Raw genomic sequence first — 20,415 nt, 5'->3', positions numbered from 1 at the left:
ACCAGGTACTACCATGACTTATGTCAATCAAAGACTACTTTGGTCAAATAAAAAAACTGATTTAGTGACTTTGGTAGAAGAAATGACAAAAAAATGACCTAGCCTCACAAAATGACAGTGTTATGCCTCACAAAAGGACAGTTTTATTTTATGATACAAAGATGGCATATTTATATTGGGTGCCCCTTGCCTAATTATTGGTATTCTTAAACCCAGTAAGCTTATAATGAGCCTAAATGTGTTTGTTTGATCATCAATTTTGATCAAAATGCCTCAGAAAATGACACCGAAAAGCCTTACAAAATGACAATGTTTCAGATTGAATTACTTTCATCATCTAAAATGGATCAGAAACAGTCAATACAAGAAGGAGTTAAAAATAATCATAATCTGACAGTTAACAATCAAGTAGCATTAAAAAAGTGCAGTTCTGATATCAAAACTTTGATTTCAAACTCTTTGATTTCAAACTCTGATTTCAAAACTCAACGAAATAAAGCTTCTATTTTGTGAAAGCAGAGAGTAATAACAACTCCTAAAACATGTCAAACGTTAACTAAACACTGAAAAGTGATCTATCCAGTCATAGAAAATATCAAATATAACCAAATACTGTGTTCAAGTATGAAAACAAAAAATGATTTTTACGCCTCACAAAATGACATTTTTAAAAATTTTTCAAAGTATAAAAAATGTTCCTTTTTTAATGTATTCTGGTAAAAACAGAACTGGTATAATATAAACAACATATATATCTAACAGTAAGACACGTGAAAGAATAATGAAACTTTTTCCCAAATCGGATTTGAAGTGATGCCGTTTTGGGTTGTCATTTTATAAGGCACTATCTCACGCGAAATTGCCCAACTTTTTTTAATCATCCTTTTTCCTGTAAAAGCTATTCTAATCTTCAATCTATTATATTCATCTAACTGTCCTAGGTGAAATCAAATTTCTATAGGCTGCTTTTTTTTAAATGACAGCCGTGACGAAATTGTCATTTTGTAAGGCATGTTTTTTTGGAAGATTTCAAAGATGACAATTTTTATCGCAAAATTTACGGTTTTTCAATCAAATCAACCCCCGGGAAGAAAAATATACCTGTTGAACTACCTATCTGGATAATAAAACATGAACAAAACTCATTTTTGTGCATTTCAGAGCCATCTCCTTTTTCGTGTCATTTTGTAAGGCCGATACCCGTAATAGTTGTAATATATTTTAGTAATGATGTAAATCTTTCAATATTTCCAGATCACCAAATCCGATTAAATGATTCAATATTGCTTAGTGAACGCATGATCACTTTTTGTGAAATTATAACTTAACCTAAAAAACGGGTTCTATGAAAAGTGAAAACCGATGAAGTGAATAAAACAGTCAGATTAAACTTTGTAGTTGTTTTTACTGAACTGATAATTAAAGTGGTAATCGTAATGTAATGTAAATTATAATTTAGTTATCGTATACGATCCTGTATAATTATAGTTTACCTGACATTCGTTGTAGAATTTGTTTTTTTCTTTGCTGTAACAGTTCCTTTTAATAATTAAAGTGTTTCATTGTTTCAGTTTGTATCAATTTGGTATCATGATAAAAATCTGTGTGATAAATTATATTACAATAGGAAGACATGAATATTGAAGATTAAATTCAACTCTTTACATTGTGGTACACTTAGTGTTATAAAATCATTATAATTATCATCAAATCAAATAATTATTTAATTCTTCTTACCCTTTGCAATTCAGGTACAATGAATATGGACGATATTGCCAACATTGCAGAGCTTTATTTTCCAGAGGAAGTTACCCAGGAGCCAGACCTTAGTGAGTCTATGGAAATGCCTATGAATGACTTTACTTTTGATGTTACCAGTATGTTCAATGAGACTGAACTTTTCAATGAGACTGATCCGTTCAATGAAACTGAAATCAGTTTTGATGAGCCAAAGATAGAACATTGTGAGAATGATTTTACTTTTGATGTTTCGTCTATTTTTACTGCAAATGCCCCTGAGGATTCCAAAACAGAACCTGCTGTCAAGCCCTATAAAGAAGAAGATATTGACAGTAATGATCACCAGAGTGTAGATCAGAATGTTATCTATGGAGATGCGTTTGATATTGATCATTTTGAAGAAATTGATGTTGAAGAAGATCGTGAGAGTGTCCCAGAGAAAACACACTCTAAAAGGTTTTTGAAGGAGTTAAGAACACTTAACTTTAATCATCAGTCAAAGGATGCTGTAGCAACTTTGGCACATCTTTGTCACATTAACTGTGAACCTTACATCGCTTCTGCTGCCGTAAATGAACATTATCAGTTGATGCCTTATAGACCTATTATCAGAGAACTCAATGAAAATGAAATCTATAAATTTTATAATTCTACATCGCCGATTCAATCTGAAAGTGTTGGCAAATCAAACCATAGATGTAAAAGATTATGTCGAAAGCAAAAGGAATGTTCCGAATTAGAACTTTCGAAAGACTTCGTCAGAGTTATCAAAAATGAAGTTATTCTCAATGCTGAAGATCATGACAGCTTGTCTTCTAGTCAAATCGAAGATATCACATCTCAAACCACAACGATGGTTCAAAACATTTTTAAAGGCTTTTACAATGACAGATTTTCAAGGAATGTAAAGAAGACGAAAATCCGTGGTTCAAGAGCTAAGAATTTATGTAATTCATTGCTTGTTGACAAACGAACAAAAAAGGATTTTAAGGGTGAGTTATTACATAAAAAACCGGCCTGGTCAAAGTCTAGCATAAAGACTGGTTGTTACGAAAGAGAATTTGCAATTAACACTCAAGTAGATATACTGGGTAAAACTTACATTAAAAAGTGGTATTATTCACGTAATAAGCTTATCAAAGATATGAGATGAAAATATGATGTTCTTTTAAGTAAGTTATTTTATTGATTTTGTTTATAATTAAATGCGAATATAATATATGGGGTTTGCTCAAGTTTGCTAGCTCAAATCTTGACTTATTTTTTTGTATATTACAAATTTTGTCAGACCACTCTATTTGTAACTTGTGTATAGCCTTCTGCTATTTATATTCTGTGGTTTAATTAGTTTACAAATTGTGAGCTCTGCTTCTAAAACTCGGATCAGAATAAAGTTATGAAAAAAGAATTTTATCCAAATAACTCAAGTTAACTTTAGTCAAAATCTAATTAACTGATAAAATAATATTATCGTGTAATTCAGTTAACATTAGTCAACTCCATTTTATTGTTATCTAGGACAGTAGAATGTCTAGCGAATCTCCCCCTTCCAAAAGACAAGCAACTGACAAAAAGGTAATGGAGCAGTATATTTTAGTGCTTTGTAAATTGTTTATTCATCAAAATATCATGATTACAAAGCAAACATTCAAATATACACTAAGCATTTGCTCCTGATGCCAATGTTACAATCTCAATGCCAGTAATTGAGTAATGACGTCATGTCACGTGGCGTGAGATTAGAACTAACAGGGTTTACCAAGTAAGTACAGAGTACTAACTACTAAGTAACTAAGTGTCTAACTAACAGGTTGGTGCGACAGGGTTCAGTGATGAGAATGTGAGCATGAACAAGCAGCTGCCAGATATCATCATGGCTAATGAAGATGAACAGAACGGACATTTCGTCTCAAAGGTAAGAAATATGGAAGTAGAGCTCGTTTAATTTAATATTTATCACTATTTCATTTTAAATTATTAGCTTTCTACTCGTCAAAAGAGTTTTGACTTGTTTACCTATGGGAGGAGAGCCATATTTACACCGAACTTTGGAACATGACAGTGATTCTAAGAGTTTATTGGTCCCTGCTGGAAGCTGAATAGATGTTAAAACGAATATGGCTCACCTCCCCCCCCTCTCAGCATACAATTATATTGCTGTTATCATTTACACAAACGACAGTTTGCTATTAGTATCACATTAAATTTCAACAATTAACATCTCTGATTCTCTACAGTAAATACTGGAGTTATTTAGGACCTTCAAACCGCAGGAGAAAGCTATCTTCAAGAATCTGGAGTACAGTTCAGCAAAGGAATCAGATGCTGCTGCCATGGCGTGGATCAACTCACAGAAACTAGGAGACTTTGTGATGAACAAGATGAGTCCTGGATCAGGAGAAATGTTGACGGTTACCAACATCTCCACTGATAAATTGATCACACACATCCCAACAAACGGGGGGAGTATTGCTGAAGCGATGAAAGGAGCTAGGGAGGCTAAGGAAGGGTGGGGTAAGATGCAGGGTCACATTCGAGCCAGACACCTTTACAGGTTAGCTGTCAGAGTGCTGCTGTTTGTCGCGTATTTTGCATTGAACTACTGGTGGGAAGGTGAAGTTAGTTTGTGTTGGAATGTTGAAAATTTTATCAAGTCAGCTCCCAAAAAGATTTTCACGTGTCAAAACAAATTAAGAATTAGGTTTACATTCCCATCCACACGCAGTGAAATCTATTTATAAGAATGCTTTTTTACGCCAGTAATAAATAATAATTAGCGTACTTTAGTAGGCAGGCCACTCTCACCCCTAACCCCTGTAACCGCAGTGTGACGCGTGAAGTACAGAAGCAAGGTAAACTCCTCGCTGTAATGGAGTGTATCAGTACCGGAGTGGCTATACGCGAGTGTAAGAATGTTATGTTAGCTGACCTGGTCCAGACTCTCTACCACTTTACTGGGTGGGCTGAACTCTCCTCTCCTGGTTAGTGTTGTGTGGGAACTAACTTACACAACCTGTTTAATGTTAGCTCTCCTCTCCTGGTTAGTGTTGTGCGGGAACTAACTTACACAACCTGTTTAATGTTAGCTCTCCTCTCCTGGTTAGTGTTGTGTGGGAACTAACTTACACAACCTGTTTAATGTTAGCTCTCCTCTCCTGGTTAGTGTTGTGTGGGAACTAACTTACACAACCTGTTTAATGTTAGCTCTCCTCTCCTGGTTAGTGTTGTGTGGGAACTAACTTACACAACCTGTTTAATGTTAGCTCTCCTCTCCTGGTTAGTGTTGTGTGGGAACTAACTTACACAACCTGTTTAATGTTAACTCTCCTCTCCTGGTTAGTGTTGTGTGGGAACTAACTTACACTGAACATGTTCAATGTTAACTCTCCTCTCCTGGTTAGTGTTGTGTGGGAACTAACTTACACAACCTGTTTAATGTTAACTCTCCTCTCCTGGTTAGTGTTGTGTGGGAACTAACTTACACTGAACCTGTTTAATGTTAGTAAGACAAATATATCTGTTATGGTTTAAAACGCGATGTGAACTATAGATATTATGGTACATTTAAAATTTCAAATATTAAAAAAATCAGTAGCTACCAAAGTTGGAGAAAAGTTACTTACACAAAGGTTACTACTCACACATTCGATTTAAGACCTGGCTGCTAAATGGTCGCTAATATCATAATCTACACAGAACTGTTCTCGATTACTCTGCCAGAGTATGTTATACAGCCCATCCTCCCTCCTGAACCACTTAAACCCCCACTCAAACCACCCCCATCTCCACCGTTTAGGTAGAGTTGTTTTGCTTCCTAACCGAGATTCTCCGTGCTCCAAACTGTACCAACTCATCTTTCCTGCTTTGAAAATATCGTGCGTGTGAATACTCCTGTTCTGGTAGTCACTTGGATTTTGAGATAACTCATAAGTTGCGTTCTCTTTGTTGAATTTTAGCATGAATCCACAGTGTCCTTCTCTCTCGCAATCTTTTAGTCCGGGGTGCTTGTATTTGAAAATGTACTTTTCTTGGGTTTTGATTTTCATCATACTTTTAAGAGACGTCGCCAGTGAGGATCCTTTCGTTAATTCTCCGATTATCTGAACTTGACTGAATTTTGCTGACAGTTTTTCACTTCCGTTGAACATTTCTAATAATCTTACCAGCTGTAATTTTTCCCTACGACTACTAAAATTAGTAAACTTCAAGGCCGAGATTATGATTGCCACATAAGAATTTGAAACTTTCTGCAAAGATTCACCTGAGTGTTCTAACTGTTCAAAAAACTCGTCAACCTCCTCCGTGCTGGGTTCTGATTGCATTACAACCCTTGCTGACATTTCAATAACATCATACATACTGGTAACCATCCCCTCTACCACACACACGTATATCATCATTAAGTTGTCACATCTCTTCTCAATATCAAACCATTTTCTAGAATCATACACCGTCAAATCATCACCTGTGGGACTATTTCTGTTGCCTAGTACCTGTTTTGTTGCTTCATTTGTCAGAGCTAGCGCCATTTTCAGATCATCGTTTGATGTTTTGGATGATTGAGATAACCGGTCAAACAGTTCGTGATACAAATCTTCATCGCGCTGAATACAAAGAGGCAGATTAAGATTTTGTAGTAGGAATCTGGTATTTTCGTCAACAGATTGCTGAATATTAATCTGAAAAATCATGATCTGTAGGAAAATACCAGTGTCACTCCCAGCTAAATGTAGTAAATATTTTAGGTGATTTGTCTTCAAACATCCAGAATGACTCATCAGTTCTGAGAGCATTAATGTGTTGTCCATAAACCTCAGTTTCAAAATAAGAGTGTCCACAAATAAGAATAGTTTCCATTTGTCACAGATAAAGAAACACTCTTCGTATAAGAACATTTTTCTTTGATTTGTTGTAGAATCGTTTATTTCAACTATTCTGCTTTTCAACCATTTCCTACTGTACTCAATCAGCCACGAGACCCCAAACACTACAGACAGTTTATGAAGGTCCCTAAAATCAGTCTCCTCAATGTACTCTACCCTTTTCTCTGCAAGACTTTCTATAAACAGTCTCACCGTACCTGGATCAAAGTCGTCCATCTCAAGTTGCTTGTGACCCAGTTCATTTATCAAGTGTTCGAACACAGTTCCATTCTCTGTTAGTATCTTCTTATCCACGCGGATCAAGTCATTTTCCCGGAGCGTTATCAGTATTATGTCTTCCATATCATACTCTAACAAGGTATCAGTAACAAGATATCAGTAACAAGATATCAGTAACAAGATATCAGTAACAAGATATCAGTAACATGTTCATCTCGTCGTGCCTGGACCTACTGGAGAGATGGGCTGTGAAGGAGCATTGAAATTACTGTAAAGTACGAAATCAAACAGTCTAGTCAGGAAACGCAAGTATTACACACACCGGAGAATGTCAAACAATATACATACTGTGATCTGGTGTGATATTCAGTGTAATGTGGTATACTTTGTGTAAACAAACGGTAAAGTGTTTCCTTGTCGGAGCTCTCAGCAATGACTTAGGAATACTTGAAAAATAGTAATCAATGATTTGGACAAAGAAAAGCTGTATTTTGGAGTTATGATGAGATTTATTAAGCAGTATGCCTGTTTTCCGTGTTGAAGCACGTCTGAGAGACGAGAATGAAGAAACAAATCATTTAAAAATACGTTATCATATCTGTACGGTTCTGGAAAGTGGCAAAGCCGGTTTTGGGGAGCCCTTATTTATCAATCTTTGAATTGTAAATATGGACAGCTAAGTGTTGCTCTAACAACACAGGCAAATATAGTGAGATTCAGAGACTAACAACACAGGTTAACATCAGACACTAACACATTGAACAATTAGACGACAATACAATCGGTAATCTGAGCACACACCATCCCAATCTGATATCAGTCTATCCTGACGTCATTAGCTTTATTTCTGTTGATGTATTGTCATTATCACTGTTATTTGAAAAACATGCAATTTCACGGGTTGTGAGGAATTTGGGAAATTAGGATTCCTAACATGTCTTTATTACAATGTACCTACCACTTTAATAATAATACAGTGAGCCTTCGCTGTTCAGAAACCACTGTAATCAACAGGTTATAGTTCGTGTTGTCGGAATCTGTTTTAGATATTTAAACCGCATGGAAGAATTAAACAGTCTGCGACGAAGCAAGTCAAGATGAAATGCTAAACAGTCAGTCAGTCAGTGCTGAACATTCCAGGAACATTCAAGAAACTGGAATAATGAACACAGCTGTAATGTAACATTGTTTACATTTTATTGTAACTCAACTTGCTTTCAGAAGTGAAGGATTGCCAGTCACATGGTATTGTAGCTGTATTGCTACCTGAAGTAGCTACCCTCACACAGATAGCTCAACAGGTATGTTATTAGACTTTTACTTTGTGTTCGTTTCTCGTGTTCGATTAAGTGCTTTTCTAACAAATAGGAGCTTTTTATAAGCGTTACAAAGTAAACGACGTTGTTGGACAATATCATCGTTTACTTTGTAACGCTTATTAAATATATTATATTACATATCTTGTAAGGATATATTACACAATAGTGTATTTAGATAACATATTTGTAACATCTAACAATATTAAGTTCACCACTCTAAACACAGCCCCCATATTTGTACAGGTGGTACCAGCCCTAGCAGCTGGTAACTGTGTGGTAGTATCTCCAGCAGCCCCCCTCCCTGCCCTACTATTTGCTGGCCTGTGTGTCACTGCTGGCCTTCCTTCTGGTGTTTTATCTGTTGTTATTGGAGAAGAGGCTAGACAGGTATTTACTTATCTTCTTTCAGCAATATTTTATATCATAACACTACATACTGAACATTGCGCACACTAAATATGTTAATCTCTGCTTCACACTGTGTTTTTCTCAATCTGGCAGGACAGATATCTCCTATATGTGTGCTGCCTGACGCATACACCCCTTATCTTACCTGATTAACAAGTTCTACACATTAATTCCTAATTAACTTATCAATGTTCAGGTTACATGATACTTTCCAGATGTTCAGAAAATCTAATTTCCTCTTCCCAAAATGTCTGATACTGGCCTTGGCTTGCAGAAATTTTGCTGCCAAATATCATCCACTCTCACTCGATAATAAACCCATCCAGGCTCTGTTATCAGACAGGAATGTTGCAATGTTGAGCGGATCTCTGTCCAGTAAGGAAGAATGCAGATCAGTTGTAAACTCTTTACAATATCCGATCCCTGTATCTCTGTCTCAAGTTGGCAAGAGCTCCATGATAGTCTTTAGTAACAGTGATATTGACAGTGCTGTAGATTGTCTTGCTGACAAAGCTTTCTACGCTTCAGGTAAAGATGTGATATTTTATCTATACACGATAAAGAAAATCTAAATAGTGAGTGGCCTACAAACATGAAAAAGATAGTTGAATTTATTTTGGCGCTCTGCTCCGTTCTCTCTATTGATGGTTTAATGAGCGATACTGCATGTGAAACGAGTTACGAATACGGTATCCAGCTGTTTGCGTGGAATATATTATCCAAAATCGTGCTTATGTGAAATAGCGTACGTTTCAGGGCATATGACCACGTTTTGTGATGTGCCAATTTTGTACCACTGCTGGATTACATGATATGGAATGCGCGAAGCCTATTTTTGTGATAATTTGAAGCGCGCACTCGGGCGCGCTATTCACGTTCGATCGAATAATCACATGTTAGAGGAAGACGATAAACGCGGTAAATTGGGCAAGGAAGTACACGCGAAGTTCGCGAACGTTCCACCTAAACATTGGCCACCTGTCATATCTCACTAAATAACCTTCTAACCTCTACACCTATTCTCAGGTCAGGCATATGATAGTGTTGGCAAAGTACTTGTGCAGACTTCGTGCTATGAGAAGTTCTGTAAACGATTGGAGAAGAAAATCTCCAAATTGAGAGTTGGCAATGCCATGGATCATTCAAACGATATCGGAGCTACTGCTTCAAAAAATATTACTGCTATCAAAGAAGTTGTATCTCTCAACACCCATCTCTCTCAGTTCAAAGTGAGTTTTTAAATAAGGTATTAATAACGTAATCGTTACATATAAGTTTTACACCAAACATCAATGCCCTTGGGAAATCAAGTATCAAAATGTTGAACTTACAACAAGTAACAAAGTTTTAAAAACAATAATCACTTCAGAGCACCTCCGCACTCCCCTCAGAAGGCTCGTTCCAGATTCCAACTGTACTTCTAGACGTTCAACCCAGCAATGATATCTGGGATGAAGCAATGTTGGGCCCTCTTGTTAAAGTAGCCTCCTTTAGAACGACTAAAGAAGCTGTAGCGATTATTAATCACTCTAAACAGGGTGTAGGTTGTTCTGTTTGGTCCGAGAAGAACAGTCTTATTATGCAGGTAACTTTATCTACGATTGTTTTTATTTTGTTCCTGAAATGGTCATAGCGGTTTGGTTATGTAGTTTTTGATTTTGGTGGTTTAGAATAATGTGTATTTCCCTTTAACGTTCTGTCGTAACAGCTGACGAAGCAGTTGAACGTTGGAACAGTATGGGTGAACTGTCACGGAATTAGAGAATCTTCCAGGCCTTCTCAGTACAGGAACTGTACAGGGTCAGTACAGTGTGGAGGGGTGGACCTTCTGAAACTATACATGGCTCCTTCAGCTTCTCCTAAACACTCTTTCTCTGATGAGAAGATAGGTTTGTGAACATTGTGGTTTTAAAATGTGAACCAGAGCGTTTCACCGGCTTAAATTTACAAATAGATTGATCTAAGTTACTATAATTCAGAACTTATAAATAATTAAGTTTCACTTACGTCTGTAAATTTGTTAAATTTTCAGATCCTAATCTGGTTAAGAACTTTGGAAAAGCAAGCCCTCCTGCTCTTCCACTCGACAAACCTACAGTTGATCCAGAGGAGAGGTGCGTTATGGTTTCCCACCATATTTATTTACAATCTACACATTACTATCTTGTCTATTTTTCAAAATTCTACTTTCTACATTTCAGTGTTTTAACTTATAATTCTCAATGCTTTTTCCTGTTTCAGTGTGAACAGGACGATAAAGTTGTTTATAGGAGGAGCATTGAAGCGCTCTGCAAACGACTCGTACAGAGAGGTACGCAGTTCAACAGGAACAGTACTGGGCTCTTTACCGGATGCTACTAAAAAGGATGTCAGAGATGCAGTGGAGGCTGCCGCTAAAGCCTTCCCCGGGTTGGTTTTTATTTAGATTCCCAGAGTCATGATGTAACTTAATAATTTCGGAGCTGATCCCCTTAGAGATCATTATAGATTACCATAAAATTACCTCAGTTGGTCAGGGAAAAGCGGGTACAACAGATCTCAAATACTCTACTTCTTGGCTGAAAACATCTGTCGACGGAAGGAGGACTTTGCTGAGGTTATTGCTCAGTCTACGGGCAGGAAATACGACGATGGAATGCAAGAGGTATGTACATTACACAACCAGTCAATCTAATAGCTAAACCTTATAGTTTTACTTCTTAAATACTCCTTTTCAGTTTTGCGTATGATCACTGATCAGTTACCTAACATACCTTAACCTTTGCAATCTACTTAAAGTATAAAGCACATCGTATTTGTGAAGACGTACACATAGGTGGAAAAATAAATACGAGTTTTATGTTACAACTCCTACGACAAGGAAAAAACTGTAAAATTGGAGGGTTTTTCTACAGTAATAGATCTAAGATCTAGAACATTTATGAGAAAGGCTATTCCGGTCAGTTATTCAGTAAATAAAGGATTGAATTGCTGCGATTAATTTCCCTGAACTAAGTCATCAGATGAAAATGCTAACTTATGACATGATTGTAGTGACATTGTATACATTTCATATCGTCGTGTTTGAAGTCACTTTTACATTAATATGTTTGGATATCTGAGTTAAGGACATTTAAATATTTAGGGCCCTTGGATCAGCCTGTGGATGAGGATCATGATCAGCCGTGCAGTTTGCCTTTTGGACATATCTTTTGAATAATGTCTACTTTTGTTATGGGCAATGTTCTCTTACCACGTGCTTTACACGAAGGGAAAGTTCCACTGGTGAAGGTGATGCCCTCAGTACAGATGATAGTGTTGCTGCCTCTCAGTAGGAACCCCTCTTCACATGACACTGTCACCTCTGCTCCTCTCTTTACTGGGAACTGGTCTGATGTTCTGAGCAGAGTCCAGGCTGGATCCAATCCGGAACATAACCCTGACCCTGTCTCTGGAGTGTAATTCCATGTTAGAATCTTCCGAATTTTACGGTCATGGTGGTTTCACTTTTTCACCATGGCGAAGGTTACAACAGTTTTTGCCATGATTTTTTCCTCGAATTCTTTTATCCACTGCATGCCCTGAAAGCGATTGAACTCGACTTTTATACTTGATATGATGTCTTTTAGAACAGTACAAAGCGTTAACTTACCACAGGATGTTTTATCTGCACTGCTGATCTGGTTATCTTGACAAGGAGAACATGGTGTTGTTCTGCCTGGGTACGGGTTGAAACTGGCTCCCTGACAAGGAACACATCTGGTGCCTCTGAAGGTGCCTGGTCCGCATGGCTCTGCAAATTTTATTGGTCATAATAACGCTTAAGTCAGTCATATTATATGCCTTCGTCGTAGTTAGGTAATTCAAGAAGAATGCACCTAACTACTAATTAGTCAAGAGGTGTTGCTAAAATCTAAAGGATGTAAAAAGACTAACCTCTAACTGAATACTCTATCTCAACTTTATAACCGTGAGACTGGATCCACCAACTCGAGTATGGTGGTGAGCATATGAGAAGGAAAATTTCGTCATAGGCGGCTAACGGAGGTAGATCTTCATTGATTTCAGCCGGCAAAGATGACACCCAAGTGAATCTATGCGATGGGACATATTTATATATCAATCTATACGCGTTTTCGTCTATTTTGCCATATAATGCAATGATTGCCTGGCCGTCATTTGCAGCTGATGTCGTGATTTCTACTCGAACCAATCTGTTTGCCCATTTATTAGGACCGGTTACATGTTTCCATATAGTTGCTGTCTTCCACCAACCCAAAACGCCTTCCGATATCGAATATGCCCATACTATCTTACTCTCACTGGATTCAAAATGGCGAGTCTCGTCTGGAAATTGAATACTTGTTTAGTGTTTTGTGTTCTAAACATTATGGAACGCATGCAGGCAAAGTCTAACGATGATATGTCTCAACATTTGTACAGTCTCCATTAATAGTTTATTTTTATTGACCGAAAGTTTCAACAAATTATTGACTTACAGCAATCTGTGTTGTTCTGATTTGCGAGGGTACCATCAGGACACTGCTGGCAGTCTACGTGACCACTGTAAGAGTTTCCAGTACAAGAGGATTCAGCGGCTGTCTGGAGTTCTCCCGCTTGACAAACTAGGAAAACGTAGTGGTAAACAAGTAATGAAATGTACAAAATGATCATGTGCCTAACGAAGCTGTTCTATAATGTACAAAATATTTAACAAGAAGAGAGTATGATTTATTAGTGCTAATTCAACATTAGGCAGACTCTTTTATTCAATGACTTCCAGCTATTTTACACAAGGTCAAATATTGTAATAGTGACGGCAAATAAGGAAATGTTATGTTTAGTTTTTAAACTTACTATTAAAGTATTAAAGATAAAAACTGATCACGGAGAAAATAATTATCTTACCTTGAGAGATAGCGATTAGTAGCAAAACTTCGAAAAGATTAAACTGCACCATTCTGAACTCAGCTGTCGTCTACAATTATCAAACTTACCAGCTACCTTGATAGCTTTAAATAGTGTAAATTTAAATTATCATTCGATTTACATAAATGACTATTAAATAAACGAGAATAGCTTTGAACAGGAACTGTAAATGACTATTCACTAACCGAGAATGGCCGACAGGAACTGTAAATGACTATTGAGCTATTGAAGATCTTAACAATGGTCCTAAACGGTGGATCTGAAGAATGATCCTGAACGATGGATCTGAACGATGGTCCTGTATTATCTTAACCCTTTATTATCCGAATCAAAGAGAAATTTATGTATGAGGGTATACTTACTTTGAACTTTGGAGGGATTCGTAGATTCCTCTACTGGGTCCCGGGGGGGGGGGGGGGGGGGGGGGGGGGGGGGGGATCATAAAGTCAGAATCGTACGTGACGTTGGGTGGGTGGGTCATATTTTTTTGGGTTTTTAAAAATTTTTAAATTTGTTTGTAACTTTTTATCTAATTCGACTACATTGAAAACAAAACCCCTACTAAATAGTGGCTATAATTTGCCCATTTTCCAATGTTTAATGAGCTGTTTAAAGCAATTTCTGGGTGGGTATCTTATTTTATATACCAAGACACAGTTAGTACCGTGATTTCTCAACAGTTAGTACCGCAAAAGTCGGCAAAAGGGGGTGGGTGTCCTAAATATCCGAAAAAGCAGTTAGTACCGTGAAGGGGGTGGGTGGGTCCTTTTTGTAAATTCCAAAACTGCGCTTAGTCGACGTCACGTACGACACTAAGTACCTGATCCCCCCACCCCGCTGGGTCATCGAATATATTATCATTATGCTTATATATTATCATTATGCTTATATATTATGACGTGTCTCCTGTAGACAATAGTTTAGTAGAGACTAAAATCCAGTCCGTTTAGAATACGCTGTTTTATCCAGGCCTGGGTTAACAAACCACCCCAACAAGTTTATTATGTTAAACATAACGAAAATTGCCCAGCAACGGCTTAAAAAAACGGAAAATTTACTGAAAATGATCTGTGGTTGTCAAACATTTTAGCTCGCAAATGTACATGATAACTCACAATTTTTAACAACGTTGAATAAACATAATAAGCTGCTAATACTGTCATTTTAGAAGATTTTTCTAATTAGTTATTTACAAATTGTCCTACCTTAGGCTTAAGTTTAGTACGTGTCGAACTTTAAGTATAGTATGGAATGGGAGAGCCATACTCGCGCGATTTGTCTAACTGTTGTGCTATTTTTATGCCGTCTACTTGTAGCGAGTAACGAGTACTGTTTGATCCATTGTTTTAGGAAGGATTATGTGATTTAATCTAATGGCGGTAGCCGGAAATTTTTGCGTGTGGCTCGAATATGTATATAACTTATAAAGGTGTATTGCGGCTAGGGAACTAGCTAACACTGTATTGAAGTTGAACAGAGCAGATGTGATAAAACAAAAAATTTCTACAAAAATTTAATACCAATGAGAAACACTAACAGAAGAATGTCCATAACTTTCAACAATGTTGGCAGTGCACAATTATTGATGATATCTTCGTTAAGTTTAATAAGTTTGTACTGTAATGTTTGTATAATTTTACCTATGACGGTCTAGTGTAGCCGAAAGGCTCATATATCATCGTGGGGGGAGGACACGTCCGGGGGGGGGGGGGGGGGGGGGGGACACGTCCGTCTATGTCCGCTTGTCTCATAGAATCCAAAAAGGACAGGACAGGACATAGGCAGACATTGGCGGACAAAAGTGGGCAGCTAAATTTTGCTAAATTTAAAAAAAATGTGCTAATGAGGCAGGGTGATACTTTTTCGTAGCTCAGTCGAAATAAAATTGCTTATTTATTCTATTATTACCAGAGATTGTTCTCCTCTCTGCCTTGCTCCAGGAATTAACCATACTAATTCTACCAACATGGGGGGGGGGGGGGGGGGGGGGGGGAGGAGCTCAACACTAACAATCTGATGTCAAGTATCTTCACTAAGTCTAGCACAATAAGTGCCGTAAAACATCCGCAGTGACATTTTACGATAAATAGCGGTTTTTGAGATCACCTACCTTTCTATATCCAGCCAAACATTCTTCATTATTTTGTATCGGTTCTTTGTAGCACAGAATTGTTTGTCCCATTTTTTTATGCCAACGTTAAGAAATAAAAAACAATTATTAATTTAAGGGGGGGGGGGGGGGGACAATGGATATTTTTTTGTGAAACTTGATTTCGAGATAGCAGTTGACCAACAAACTAGGACCAGTGACCGAACTTTTGAGGGGGTCCCGGACCCCAACCGCCAAACGGTGCCCGCGGGGCAGCCACGCCCATATTTGGTCCAAATTAGGCCCAATTTAGCCAAATACCCTGAACATGCCCAAAACCCAGATTTCAGGTGCTGTACTTGTAGCTAGTGGTCTCCTGAACTCGTATATGAAATTTCACCAAGATTGGACAAAAAATGACTGAGTTATGCGCCAAAAACCATATGCCCATATTTGGGCATACGCACCAAATTTGGTAGATTTCGTCCCATAAATTAGACAAATATCAATATTTTTAAATGAAACTTACTTAATAAGAAAGGTAAGCCTAAACTACATATTCTCTGTAAGTTATAGCTTTATATCTGTTTAAATGTGGATACTAAGGCGAAAAAACCCACAAAAAATGAACTAAATTGCTCGTATCTTGGTTTGCGATATTCGCGGAATTGATATCATTAAAATTGTAACAACTCAATCAGTTTTCAAAATTTTTCCATGAAATTTTCGGAATCGACTCGAAATCGCATTTCCACCTTATTTTGAGAACAGATTTTTGATTTAGGCCTCCAAAAAAATTTGGCGGCCAAATTCCAAAATTTTCCCGGAAAAATTCAGAATTTGGCCGCCAAATTTTTTTTGAGATCAATTCCGCGAATATCGCGAACCAAGATACGGGCAATTTAGTTCATTTTTTGTGGTTTTTTCGCCTTAGTATCCACATTTAAACAGATTAGGCTTACCTTTCATATAAAGTAAGTTTCATTTAAAAATATTGATATTTGCCCAATTTATGGGACGAAATCTACCAAATTTGGTGCGTATGCCCAAATATGGGCATATGGTTTTTTGGCCCATAACTCAGTCATTTTTTGTCCAATCTTGGTAAAATTTCATATACGAGTTCAGGAGACCACTAGCTACAAGTACAGCATCTAAAATCTGGGTTTTGGGCATGTTCAGGGTATTTGGCTAAATTGGGCCTAATTTGGACCCAATATGGGCGTGGCTTCCCCGCGGGCACCGTTTGGCGGTTGGGGTCCGGGACCCCATCAAAAGTTCGGTCACTGGTCCTAGTTTGTTGGTCAACTGCTATCTCGAAATCAAGTTTCACAAAAAAATATCCATTGTCCCCCCCCCCCCCCCCCCCCCCCCCCCCCCCCCCCCCCCCCCCCCCCTTAATACATAAAATGCGATATTAAACACATACTACAACTTTACAAAATACATTAATTGGTAGCTCCTTCAGATAAGGAATATATTGATGTCACCTCTAAGAGGGACAGTAAGTTTGTTATAGTCCTTGAACATCTAGGATAAGGCATTCTGTTCTTACACAAGTTCCTTGTTACAGTTGTATGTTCCTGGAGGACATGGCACAGGAACCCCCACAATAACCACAAGTCTGGCAGGTCCGCCTCTGTAGCTGTTTCCGTGTGGAGTTGGTAGCTCCCATCCTGCTATGTGCTGGATAATTTGTAGAGATCTACACATATACAGATATCTTCATTTGTTTGTTATTATTCCCACATTGTATGCATGTGTTGGCACAGGAACTCCCTCAGTATTCAACAGCACTGGAGATCAGCAAGCCACAAACCACCGCGTTGTGTTGTGTCACGTGTGTGTCACGTGTGTATCACGTGTGTGTCACGTGTTCTCTTGTTTGTTAACATATGAACTATCCTGGGAGTAAGGTCATGTCAATGAGGTCGGATAATTTAAAATGTGGGTAATTTATTATTCACTAGGGGAATATTTCAATATCCAAAATAAGTGATGTCTATAATAGACAGGCATGTGAAAGGCGTTCGTATAGTAGTAACGAAGTAAGTATGTAAATTCAGACGAATCAGTAAATTATTTGCCAGTATGATAATACCGCCCGCAGTAACACTGTCTCAAGAGAAGCTAGGCACAGGAGAATTGTAATGTTGGGAGACACGGGACCTTACACTCGTGACCAGTATTGCTACTCAACTCAATATTTCCAATGCGATTGTACGTGTAGTAATGCTGGGTCAGCGCTGATCAACTCATTACTTCGCAATATGCTCACCTTCAGGATAAGGATGTAGATTACAGAGATGAGGTGGCTGGAAAATGTGAAAATGTGGCTCCTGTATACTGTATAGTATACTGTACATTCCAGTACATCCCTGTACTATACATTCGCACACAAGAGTAGGTGGTCGGAGTGTTCCCCTCTAAACTAGTCTCCTGGTCCTCTTACTACTTTCTTACTTTGTACAAATATCTAACTCACCCTCTCCTATGACAGGTAGATACGTCACTACAGAGACTGTTCATGGCAGCAGCCTGGGCCGACAAGTTCGCTTCCTCTCCCTGGGAGCAGAAGGACCCAGTTGGTGTGATTGGGATCACAGCACCTGCTCAGTGGCCCATGTTGGGACTCTGCTCTCTGCTCGGCCCTGCTATTGCTGCTGGTAACACTGTGGTTGTGCTGCCTAGTGACAAGTTCCCTCTCGTGGCTGCTGATCTCTGTCAGGTTAGAAATCTAGATATATACGTAAGATCCTACACTGCTGTTTACCTTTTTATAAGGACCATTTTTTCCCGATCCATGACTCAAAGTGCCGAAGGCACAAAAGAGTCAAGGACAAGGGTTAGCGAACGAGGTTTTTTTTTGTATATGGTAGCTTTCGTCCGTACCTGCGTGCGACCGACCTGCGTGCCTGCGAGCGTACGTGTCGCCCACGTGTCTGCCTGCGCAAAGTTATTTTGCGCGATCATCTGAATTAAACAATTGTTGGCGCGCGGTGCTGAAATGTTCAAGTACATTGTTAATTTCACCATGTATGCATCCCGCTAGGGACTAATTGATAGCATAGTATTATTATTTTGAGTTAGTATTACTATTTTGCACAGATCCGTGTCAGGTTGCATAAACAATAAACATACGGTATATGGTTACATAGAGCACTCTCTCAGACTCCTTGATGATCTATTACAGAAAAACGGTTACCAGAACCCAAGACGTTATTGTAACAGTAGTAATTCTAACAGGCGTCAGAGTGTTGATGATGATTCCAGGACAGTTCTTAATTTAGATTTTATTTCGGACAGTACTAGCAATAAGATTAGAAATTATGTAAAGCAGAACAATTTACCTATTAAAGTAAACTTTAAACCTACTTCGAAATTGAGAAATATTTTATGTAGTAACAGACCGTATGATAAACGTGTGTGCAGTATTAATTCATGTAAAATTTGTCCTTTGATAGTTTGTAATAAAGATTGTGAAGTGAAGAATGTTGTATATAAGATTAAGTGTAAATTATGTGACCAGCTGTACGTTGGAGAAACCAGTAGGAAAGTACATGCTCGTGTAGGAGAACACTTACGTTACGCTACCTACCCTGCTACCCCTTCTAATGTTAGTCAAGCTTTTGCCATACATTATTCGAGCTGTCATGAGGGGTTAAATCCCAGTTTAGAAGTAGATATTTTAAGAATTGAACCCAATACTGTCAGAAGAAAGATTTTTGAAGCGATGTTTATGATTAATCTGAACCCTACAATTAACAAGAGAGAAGAACTGGATACTATTAAACGTTTTATCATAGCTAGTACTGAAGAATTTTAGATATTTTAGTTTCATTCCCTTTTTATTGCATACAGTTTAAGTTTTCTAGCAGTTGTAAGTTTTAATGTTTTTTCACATCTCGCTCACAATCAGTAACCACTCACTATATTTTCACTCACATTGTGTATACACCATCTCACATGTATTGTATCTTTTACCTTATCATCTGTTTTCACTTACATCTTAAATCATCTGTTATCACTGTACATGTCATTCCATCACACGATCACAATCACGTACTTGCTGTTTAGTGGATGTTTTAAGTTTATTGAATAGCAGATCAAGTAGTGTTGTATATATATAGATTTTGATTCTAATTTTAGTCGAGTATTTGAACAATTTGTTGTCGTTTAGCCATTTTTGATTAATAAATTTTATGAGACAGTTTTCTCACATATTTACCAATTTTGTCAGCATGAATAAGAAGTTGTTACTTTAAAACGTCGTTTATCCTAACAGTGCAATATCATTTGTCGCAAATCAGAATAATCAGAAACTATTTGGAAAAACCCAAAAACTGTCTATTGTTACATAGAAATATACACGATTTTCAAATTCAATATGGAATTATTATATCAACTGGGCGGCGCTCGGCCTGTCACTCCGCCATATCTGCATGCTTATAAACAGCAAAGACTGGGGTCCCCAGGTGGTATGGATTATGATAAAATACTCCATCACGGATCGGGAAATTGAGCGGCCATCCACAAAAGAAAAGCGGCCGCATTTCTTGTTTAATAACCTAACTGTAGGCTTACTAAATTCTATTTTATCACAATAAATACTAAAGACCCCTCTTACCAGGTGATAGCGACTAGTGACATTCCTGGAGGAGTAGTGAACATGGTGTACGGCTCTCAGTCACCTCTCTCACTTACTCTAGCTCAACACCAACACGTCCAGGCTGTCTGGTACTTCGGATACCCTGAAGGTTTGTAGCGTATTATATTTGCTGGTTTGATAATTTACAAGATATTGATTTTGATGATGAAGTAAAAACCAGCAAATTGCTATGTCCTGATT

General features: G+C 37.8%; 2 protein-coding genes across 2 annotated transcripts in view; both read left to right on the top strand.

Moving 5' to 3' along the window:
• Positions 1-18,452, top strand: part of LOC134826226 (FYVE, RhoGEF and PH domain-containing protein 4-like) — a 434,713-nt gene extending 416,261 nt beyond the window's left edge. The window contains exon 22 of the transcript XR_010161673.1: positions 18,351-18,452. The gene's annotated coding sequence lies outside the window, so the exon portion shown is untranslated. The remainder of the gene's footprint in view (positions 1-18,350) is intronic.
• LOC134826229 (aldehyde dehydrogenase family 16 member A1-like) overlaps positions 1-20,415 on the top strand; it is a 36,795-nt gene that overhangs the window by 15,556 nt on the left and 824 nt on the right. The window contains exons 2-16 of the mRNA XM_063838530.1: positions 3,259-3,315; positions 3,551-3,655; positions 4,014-4,294; positions 4,567-4,721; positions 8,064-8,143; positions 8,405-8,548; positions 8,896-9,097; positions 9,596-9,798; positions 9,939-10,154; positions 10,278-10,458; positions 10,602-10,683; positions 10,811-10,978; positions 11,078-11,213; positions 18,067-18,294; positions 20,197-20,323. Coding sequence (XP_063694600.1) covers positions 3,268-3,315; positions 3,551-3,655; positions 4,014-4,294; positions 4,567-4,721; positions 8,064-8,143; positions 8,405-8,548; positions 8,896-9,097; positions 9,596-9,798; positions 9,939-10,154; positions 10,278-10,458; positions 10,602-10,683; positions 10,811-10,978; positions 11,078-11,213; positions 18,067-18,294; positions 20,197-20,323 — 2,356 coding nt within the window. The 5' untranslated portion in view covers positions 3,259-3,267. The remainder of the gene's footprint in view (positions 1-3,258; positions 3,316-3,550; positions 3,656-4,013; positions 4,295-4,566; positions 4,722-8,063; positions 8,144-8,404; positions 8,549-8,895; positions 9,098-9,595; positions 9,799-9,938; positions 10,155-10,277; positions 10,459-10,601; positions 10,684-10,810; positions 10,979-11,077; positions 11,214-18,066; positions 18,295-20,196; positions 20,324-20,415) is intronic.

The sequence above is a fragment of the Bolinopsis microptera genome, chromosome 2 (assembly GCF_026151205.1).
Source record: "Bolinopsis microptera isolate Bmic1 chromosome 2, MBARI_Bmic_1.0, whole genome shotgun sequence".
In the NCBI taxonomy this organism is placed as follows: Eukaryota; Metazoa; Ctenophora; class Tentaculata; order Lobata; family Bolinopsidae; genus Bolinopsis; species Bolinopsis microptera.
The sequence above is the reverse complement of the archived record's forward strand: the minus strand, read 5'-3'. Positions and strand labels throughout refer to the sequence as shown.